Source organism: Dryobates pubescens, chromosome 26 (assembly GCF_014839835.1).
Source record: "Dryobates pubescens isolate bDryPub1 chromosome 26, bDryPub1.pri, whole genome shotgun sequence".
NCBI classification, from domain to species: Eukaryota; Metazoa; Chordata; class Aves; order Piciformes; family Picidae; genus Dryobates; species Dryobates pubescens.
The window spans coordinates 16,667,126-16,676,341 of NC_071637.1; the positions used below are offsets into that span (position 1 = coordinate 16,667,126).

Genomic DNA, 9,216 nt, shown 5'->3' on the forward strand with positions numbered 1-9,216 from the left:
CAATTGTCTGCTGCTCACTGCAGCTCCAGGACAGCACTAACAAGTCCTTTGTTTGGATGCTGTGGGCAGGAGGGGCTGGGGCAGGATGACAAACCTGGCAGGCAGCTGCTGTCAGCTCTGCTTCAGAGGCAGCTCAGCTGATGAGGGAGGAGGGGAGAGGGCTGCATGGGGCTAGAATGCTCCAGCCTCAGGGCTGCTCAGGCCACAGCTGGAGCATTGCCTTCAGTTTGGGTTGTGGAGAGGCTGGAAGTGTCCAGAGAAGGGCCAGGAGAATGAGCAGAGGTCTGGAAGCTCTCTGCCCTGTAGGGGGAAGGCTGAGAGAGCTGGGGCTGTTCAGCCCTGAGAAGAGAAGGCTCAGGGGAGACCTTCTCCTCATGGACCAGGACATGGAGACTGCCAAGGAGATGATCTAGTGGGAGGTGTCCCTGCCCATGGAGTCCCCTTCCCTGGAGGTGCTCCAGAAACCTGTGGCTGTGGCACCTGGGGCCATGGCTTGGTGGCCATGGTGGGGTTGGGTTGATGTTGGCCTGGGTGGCCTTAGAGAGCTTGTCCAGCCCAGAGGAGTCTGTGACTGTGTGGAGCCTCCCTGGCTGCAAGGAGCCCCTTGGAGGAGACAAGGGGTGGTGGGGACAAGGGACTGCTGGGGACACCAGAGGAAAGCTGGGGACAGACTTTGAGCAGGGCCTGTTGGGACAGGCCAAGGGGAGATGGTTTGAACCCCAAGAGGGAGATTGAGACCAGAGAGAAGAGAGAAATGTTTGGTGCTGAGGCTGGGGAGAGCCTGGCCCAGGCTGCCCAGAGAGCTGGGAGCTGCCCCCTGCCTGGCACCACTGCAGCTCAGGTTGTTTGGGGCTGGGAGCAACCTGCTCTGGCTGGGGCTGTCCCTGGGGGCTGCAGGGGCTTGGACTGGGTGGGTTTGAAAGGTCACTTCCCAGCCAGACCAGTCTGGGCCTCTGTGATCTCCTGCATTAACCTGGCTCTGCTCCCCAGCAGCCCTCCCCCAGGCAAGGCCTTCAACCTTCCCTCCCTCCCATTTGTCATCTCCCTTGTCTGCCAGAGCCTCACACCTGACAATTGCACAGTTGATCTCCTGGCAGTGCAGAATGAAGCTGTGAGCTGTGGCTGCCTTCAGAGGCTGCATTGATTTCTGCAGATGACAGATTGCCTCCTCCCTGGCTGGGCACAGCCCAGGCTCAGGGCTGCTGCCCATCAGTCAGCTCCAAGAGCTCAGCAGAGAGGCTCCAGCTAAGCACAGGAGACAGCACAGAGGCTGAGCCCTGAGCCGAGGGTTTAACCTCAGGGAGGGTGGAGGCAGCAGCTGAGGCAGGGCTCCTGCCTGCTCTGCTGATGGGCACAGTGGTGGTGCTGGGCTCGGCACTGGGACCCAGAGCAGGCAGCGGCTCCTCCCCAGTGAAAGAGCTGAGTGGACAGTTGGGTCCTGCAGTCAAGCAGGGCAGGAAACCCCTTCCCAGCCAAAAGGAAGCTTGCTGCAGGCAATGGAGCAGCTTAGGTCCTGCTTCAGGTGGTGCAGTCCCCATCCCTTCCAGGGGAGCATGGAAGCAGGGAAATCCTTTTGGTTGGGAGAGACCCTTCTGATCCTGCAGCCCAAGCCTGGCCCCAGCACTGCCAGGGCACCACCAGCCCATGGCCCTCAGCACCACGGCCCTAAGGCTCTGCGACCTCTGCAGGGATGGGCACTGCCCTGGGCAGCCTGGGCCAGCCCTTGGCAACCCTCATGGGGCAGAAATTGTTCCTCATGTCCCAGCCTAAACCTCCCCTGGGGCAGCCTGAGGCCATCTCCTCTTGCCCTGCCTCCTGTTCCTTAGGAGCAGAGCCCAAGCCCCACCTGGCTCCAGCCTCCTCTCAGGGAGCTGCAGAGAGCCAGAAGGTCTCTCCTCAGCCTCCTCCTCTCCAGGCTCCCTGCACAGGTCCCAGTTCCAGACCTCCACAGCACAATACATTGCCATGGGAACCAGCAGGGCTGTGGCCGCACCCAGGCAGAGCTGGGCTGGCCTGGGCCAGGGCTGGGGCCACTGGGCTGAGCTCCTGGACCTGAGGAGGTGAGGCAGGGGGAGGGGAGGCAGGGGGAGGGGAGGCAGGGGGAGGGGAGGCAGGGGGAGGGGAGGCAGGGGAGGTGAGGCAGGGGGAGGGGAGGCAGGGGGAGGGGAGGCAGGGGGAGGTGAGGCAGGGGGAGGTGAGGCAGGGGGAGGCGAGGCAGGGGGAGGCGAGGCAGGGGAGGGGAGGCAGGGGGAGGGGAGGCAGGGGGAGGGGAGGCAGGGGAGGGGAGGCAGGGGGAGGGGAGGCAGGGGGAGGCGAGGCAGGGGAGGTGAGGCAGGGGGAGGTGAGGCAGGTTTGGCCCTTCGTGGGCTTGGCACTGGCTGGAGGGTCCAGAGCTGCAGTCCAGGGCTGAGAGCCTGGGCTTGAGATGTGTGGGTGCCACCAGCTCCCATGGGTGCTTCCAGTTCCCATGGGTGCCACTGGATCCCATGGGTGCCACCTCCCCACCTTCCACCTCATCCAAGCCCTGGCTGGAGGGAGCTGTATCATAGTCGCCCTGGTGGGCCAGGACCCCCAGCTCCTCTTGCTTCTTGCCCAGGCTGCCTGCATTGCTGCACCTGCACTGCAGCCAGGCTCCCGACCACTCCTCAGCTCTCCTCCCTGTCCACTCTCCTAAGCCACACTCCTGGGCTCACCTGTGAGGGAGGCAGTGTCCAAAGCCTTGCTGAAGCCAAGGTGGGCAGGTGGCCACCGTCCCCTGCCCTCCCTTCAGTCCCTCCTGCTGCAAAGTGGGGGGCAGAGGGTGAGCTGCAAGCAGCAAGGTGATTCTGTGGCTGCAGGGGGTGGGGTGGGAGCTGGGTCTCAGACCTCAGCAGCCTGGCAGATTGCAGAGAGGGAAGAGAGAGACATCTCCAGAGATGCAGAAGAATGGGAAGAAATTGCTTCCAGGAGTACAAAGGCAGCTAATTAGGATGACACAGAGGATAACAAGCCAGGGAGGCTGCAGCAGGGAGCAACTCCTGACACTGAATCCATTAAGCAGGGGTAGAACTTCGGGAGGAGGGGCTGCAGGGGGCCAGCTGCTTGGAGAGCTCAGAGGCAGACTGCACAAAGCAGCAGAAATCAGAGACCCCCAGAATGGGTTTGGGCTGGAAGGGACCTTCCAGATCAGCCAGCTCCAACCCCCTGCCATGGGCAGGGACCCCTCCCACCAGCCCAGGCTGCTCAAGGCCTCATCCAGCCCAGCCTGGAACACCTCCTGGGAGGGGACAGCCACAGCCTGGCCGTGGGCAGCCTCCTCTGGAAGTCCAATCCAGCCCAACAGTTCCTCCTCAGCTACACCTCCATCAGCTGAGCTTTCACTGAGACAGGGGGGGAAGACTCACAGCCACGGTCCTGCTCCCTCACTGCCATGGTCCTGCTCCCTCACAGCCATGGTCCTGCTCCCTCACAGCCATGGTCCTGCTCTCTCACAGCCATGGTCCTGCTCCCTCACAGCCACGGTCCTGCTCCCTCACAGCCATGGTCCTGCTCCCTCACAGCCATGGTCCTGCTCCCTCACAGCTGCTTCTCCTTGGGTTCCTGATGATGTTCTTGCTGCTCTCCTGCACAGCAGCTGAGCGCCGGGGTCATGCCTGCGGCACAGGAGCCGGGAGGCAGCTCGAGGAGCGCCGAGCACGGCCAGGGGGAGCAAGACGATGCCGGCTGTGAGCAGCACTTGGAGAGGAGAAGCCTTGTCCTGCAGTTCCTGCACTCCACCCTCAACCTCCACCACCTCCAGAGCCACCAGAGGAAGGTCGAGCTCCTGCAGAAGTGCTACTTCTACTTGGAGGTGGAGCCCAAGTACATGGCGGTGAGGGAGCGGCAGGAGGACACGCACTTCGTCGACATCTTCGAGCTGATCGACCCCTGGCAGTTCCAGAGGATGAAGGAGGTGGGGAAGAACCAGATCAGGATCCAGCTGGCGCTGCTGAGCAGGCTGCTGGAGCAGCTGGAGCGCGGCCGGAGGGAGCTGAGGGCTTACGCCGAGAGCCGCGACGCCAGCCCCTTCCTGGCGCGCTGGGACCTGCTGCTGCAGAGGATGTCCGCCCTGGCCCGGGCCGTGGAGCAGCTGGTGGCCCTGCAGACCCCCCAGAGGGTCCACGTCAGGCACTGCCTGGTGTCCCCCCTGGAGGCGCAGCGCCGCGGCGCCGCCCTGCCCGACATCAGGCTCTCCCTCGCCGCCAAGCCGCCGCTGCTCTTCGACAGGGAGGCCTCGGTGGCAGACCTCAGGTGGGTCAGGCTGAAGTGGTCCAGCCAGGACCCCGAGGCCTACCCCCAGCAGTACGAAGTCTACGTGAAGCTGCTGACCGAGGGCCTGGAGAGAGGCTTCAGCAGGATGCAGCTGGTCAGCAGCGACAGCTGCGTGGTGCAGGGGCTGGAGCCCGGCCGGCTCTACGAGTTCACCGTCCTGCGGCCGGCCACCCAGAGCCTCGTCTTCCAGAGCTGGCACGACACCATCACGCTCAGGACGGGCACCTAGCGCCCTGGCAGAGGTGGGGAGCAGCAGTGGTGCCCGGGGAGGAGGAGCAGGCAGCCAGCAGGCAGCTCCTGTTGGCCGTTTGTGGATGAGGCTGGATGGAAACCCAAGCAAACCAAAATAAAACCATGAAAGAGAAAGCTTCTTCCTAAGCATCTGAGGTAAAACCTCTGCAGGGCCAAGGGCAAACCCCCCCCCAGGGCAGCAGTCACTGCTCCAAAGGTCTCCTGGACACCCCCAGCAGCATGCAGGACCCAGCACTCACGGCCAGAACTCACAGGGGGGAGGTGGGCTGGAAGGACACCTCAGATCCCAAGCCTGGCAGAAAGAAGCATCTCCCACCAGGCAAACAACCCCAGGCTGGTCTAGGTGGGAAGAAACCTTTCAAAGCCATCCACTCCAAGCCCCTGCAGCCCCCAGGGACATCCCCAAGCTCAGCAGGCTGCTCACAACCTGAGCTGCAGTGGTGCCAGGCAGGGGGCAGCTCCCAGCTCTCTGGGCAGCCTGGGCCAGGCTCTCCCCACCCTCAGTGGCAAACATTTCTCCCTTCTCTCCAGTCTCAATCTCCCTCTCTAGTTCAAACCATCTCCCCTTGGCCTGTCCCAACAGGTCCTGCTCAGAAGTCTGTCCCCAGCTTTCCTGCTCAGCCTCTTTGAGCACTGCAAGGCCACCAGGAGGTCTCCCTGGAGCCTTCTCCAGGCTGCCCAACCCCAACTCTCTCAGCCTGGCTCACAGCAGAGGGCTCCCAGCACTGGCCCTGCTCCAGCAGGTCCCTGTCTGTGCTGAGGACTCCAGAGCTGCCCCAGCACTGCAGGGAGGTCTCAGCAGAGCAGGGCAGGAGCAGAATCCCCTCCCTGCCCCTGCTGCTGGGGATCAGCCAGGGCAGGGCTGACCTGAGATGCTCAGTGCCAGCTTCTTGCAATGACAGTTTTAGCTCTTTTTACCCCAACTTCTTTCCCCCTCTGTCTCCAACACCCCTGAACTGAATCCTGAACTCCTCAGATCTCTCACCCACCTTCCTCACCCCAGCAGCAGAGAGGGAAAGGTCATCCCCCCAACCTCACAGAGGGGGCTGGGCTGGAAGAGACCTTCAAGCTCCGCCAGTTCCACCCCCCTGCCATGGGCAGGGACAGCTCTCACCAGCCCAGGCTGCTCAAGGCCTCATCCAGCCTGGCCCTGAGCACCTCCAGGGAGGAGAGATGAATGCAGAACCTTCCTGTGCCGCATTCTGCACTCAGTGCTCATTTAACCATTTGCCAGGGGAAAAGGGGGGGGGGGGAAGGAAGGAGGGAGGGGGGGGCTGGGTGTGTCAGGGTGTGTCCTGGGTGGGGACACAGCTGCCCCCCAGCCCAGAGGCTAATTCAGGCACCACAGGAGCAGAGCTTTTGGTAATAAAGTTTATTCTTTAAATAAACCGAGCTTCTCTTTGCATTTGTAGCTCTCTCCAGCTCTCTCTGCGTTTATCTTTTAACCATTATGGCTTAAACAGAGCTTGAGAAGAGAAAAATAAAAGGACTGTTGAGGTTCATTCCTAAGAAAGGGTAGAAGCAGGTAGAAAGATTTGTATCCAAAACTTCAGCTGAGGTTTGGGGCTTGGGCTTGGGGTTTGTTTTTTTTGCTGCAAGTCAACAGAGATAGAAAAGGTAAAAAGCTGCTGGGGCTCCAGGCCCCTCCCTCACCCCTGCTGGCCTCTCCCCAGCAGTGGACAAAGACCAAGCAATTTATTGCAGCGAGCTGATTGTCCTCCACCGGCCTGCCCAAAGCCTCCAAACCAGCCCAGGAGCTGCTCCTTGGAAGCCAGGCGCAGGGCTCCGCTCCTCCTGGCTCCGCTGGAGTTCCGGCGCCGCCGCCGGGCTCCGCAGCCACGGGGCTCCGCAGCCGCCGGGCTCCGCAGCCGCGGGGCTCCGCCGCCGCCGGGCTCCGCCGCCGCGGGGCTCCGCCGCCGCCGGGCTCCGCCGCCGCCGGGCTCCGCAGCCGCGGGGCTCCGCCGCCGCCGGGCTCCGCAGCCGCCGGGCTCCGCAGCCGCGGGGCTCCGCCGCCGCCGGGCTCCGCAGCCGCCGGGCTCCGCAGCCGCGGGGCTCCGCCGCCGCCGGGCTCCGCAGCCGCCGGGCTCCGCAGCCGCGGGGCTCCGCCGCCGCCGGGCTCCGCCGCCGCCGGGCTCCGCAGCCGCCGGGCTCCGCAGCCGCGGGGCTCAGCCGCCGCCGGGCTCAGCCCAGGCTGCTGCCTGCCCAGGCCCCTGCTGCCCAGCCTGGGCTCAGGCTCTGGGGAAGCTGAGGCTGTCCTCTGGGATGGAGCCCGTGTGTGCCCTGCAGCGCTGATCCTGCTGCCTGTCAGCCTGTGGTGGGACAGAGGTCCTTGCAGCACGCTGCCAGGGGCTCCCCCTGCAGCCACCACGGGCCTGGGGCTTTTCAAAAGCAGCACTTGAAGGACCTGTGCTTGAAGGTCAAACTGCTCCCCAAAGGCCTTTCACAGCTCTCTCTGCAAATGAAACCAGGCTGCCTTGGGCTGCTCCCATCCCAGGGCCCTCTCTATCCACGAGCACACAGACAAGGAGGCAACACTCAGCTCTTGCTAGCAGCCCAGAACACATTGAACTGATTGCCCTGCCTGCTGTCCCTGCCTGCTGTCCCTCCACATCCAGCTCTGCAGGTACCTGCTCAGAGCCCAGGGGGGCTCTGGGGCAGCATTTTCCAACCACCAGTTACAAAATGCATCTTAAGAGGGGTAAAAGGAAAACCCCAACCCCACCCCAGCATCTCTTGTCCTGCAGCACAGAGGAGACCAAGCAAAGCCTTTCAGACTGGGCTTCAGCCCCCCCCCAAGCAGGGGCTGTCAAGTTGGTTCCCCCCCCCCCCCCTACTGAGATGCTTTGTGAGGTCTTTCTCTTGGTCTGTGCAAGCACATGGCCAAAGCCTGCCCAGGAGCACTGGGCTGAGCCACTGCACTTGGGCTGAGGCTGCTCATTTGTGCCCCAGGTCATGAAACCCCCAGAAAGCCAAAGCTGCCCATCCCAGCCAAGAGGGAGAAGGCTCTTCACTTACAGGAGAGCACAGAACTGAGACCCACTGGCTCTGAGGGGACCAAGGTGGCTGTGGCAGAACGATGCTGGCACAGGACACAGAACTAACCAGGCTGGAAAAGGCCTTTGAGCTCCTGGAGTCCAACCTCTCCCCCAGCACCACCTGACCAACCAAGTCATGGCACTGAGTGCCATGCTGGAGCACTGCAGCACCTTTTGCCCTCTCCACATCATCTTGGAGATGGGTGACTGCATCTCAGCAGCCCTCAAAAGGGTCCCCAGCCAAGCTGTTTTGGCAGTAGGATCACAGAACTGTCAGGGTTGGAAGGGACCTCCAGTTCCAACCCCCCCTGCCAGGGACACCTCACACTAGACCAGGCTGCTCAGAGCCACATCCAGCCTGGCCTTCAAAACCTCCAGTGTGTGAAATCAGGCTGGTGCAGGACCCTTTAGGATCCCACATGGGATGACTTCAGATGGGAACAAGGAGCTTGGCATCCCACCAGCTTCCAGCATCACCTTCAGAACCGGCAGGAGGCACTGCCTAGGGGCTCGTGTCCCCCAGGGAATCACCAGCCTAAGACAAGAGCCAGCCTGGGTGGTCTCTAGCCTACAGATTCGACCCACCCAATGCAGGAGAGCAGGAAGGTAGCTCCAAAGAAAGCAGAGAACAACCCAACTCCTCCAGAGGCTTGAGTCAAGTCTAACCCAGAGTCACCAGAAGAGACACAGCGTTGGGGAAGGACTTCCCCAGACCCAAGGCTTTCTTATTGCACATCCTCCCCACTGGCAAGAGCCCTGCTGCACTTTCAGTGGCAGCCACAGGACCAAACCCATCGCTGCCATGGCCCTGTCAAGTCATGGGGACCTCTCACTTCTGGCAGGGAAGGGTTGAGTCCCTGCAGGGGTGCAAAACCACCTTGAGAGCACCTTGGCTCCATCCCACAGGAACACCGAGGGACAGCCAGGCCTGTGGCCGGGGGGAGAGCTGCAGCAGGCACTTCATACATTCAGAACAGAGGGAGAAGTCTCCAGCCCCTGGTGGAGAGCATCAAAAGGCAGCTCCATGACTCAGCAGAGCACCACCCCACAGCTGTGTGAGCCAGATGTGCCTGGGCCAAAGCAGCCCTCTGCACCGGCACAGCTCCCACAGCACGGCTGCTGCAGGTTCCAACTCCATGACACAGACATATCCCAGCCCCCCAGCACGGGGGGGCTTGGAAGGGACCTCTGGAGACCACCCAGTCCAAGCCAAGCCCCCTGCCAGAGCAGGAGCACCCACAGCAGCTTGCCCAGGGGCACAGTGCCCAGGGGAGTTTCAAAAGCCTGCAGAGAAGGTTGCAGGAGATTCTGCAGCTTCTCTTCACCACCTCTCTGCCACCCTCAGCCCCTGAGGCTGGGACACAAATGCTCCAGAGTTAGAAGTCAATAAATTAAAAGCAGCTTTAAAAGACTAAAACCAAAAACCAAGGGGGAGGGGTGGGGGTGGGGGTCTGGGAGAGGAGAATTCAACCAGAACCAACCAGGGTTCAAACCTGCCTACAAATGCCAGCTTCTCCTGGCAGCAGCTGGCCTGGCCTGCCGTGAACTTCACACTGGGAAGGACAACCTCCTCTGGAGAGAGAAGCAATAGATCTGTTCACAGCCCCAGCATGGCCTTGGCTCAGAGAGCAGAGCTGTG

General features: G+C 62.3%; 1 protein-coding gene across 1 annotated transcript; it reads left to right on the plus strand.

The window, feature by feature from the left end:
* Nucleotides 1-3,628: 3,628 nt before the first annotated feature.
* FNDC11 (fibronectin type III domain containing 11) lies at nucleotides 3,629-4,519 on the plus strand. Its single transcript, XM_054173506.1, has one exon. It carries the CDS (start codon nucleotides 3,629-3,631, stop codon nucleotides 4,517-4,519), a length of 891 nt encoding a protein of 296 aa, XP_054029481.1.
* The last annotated feature ends 4,697 nt before the right edge of the window (nucleotides 4,520-9,216 follow it).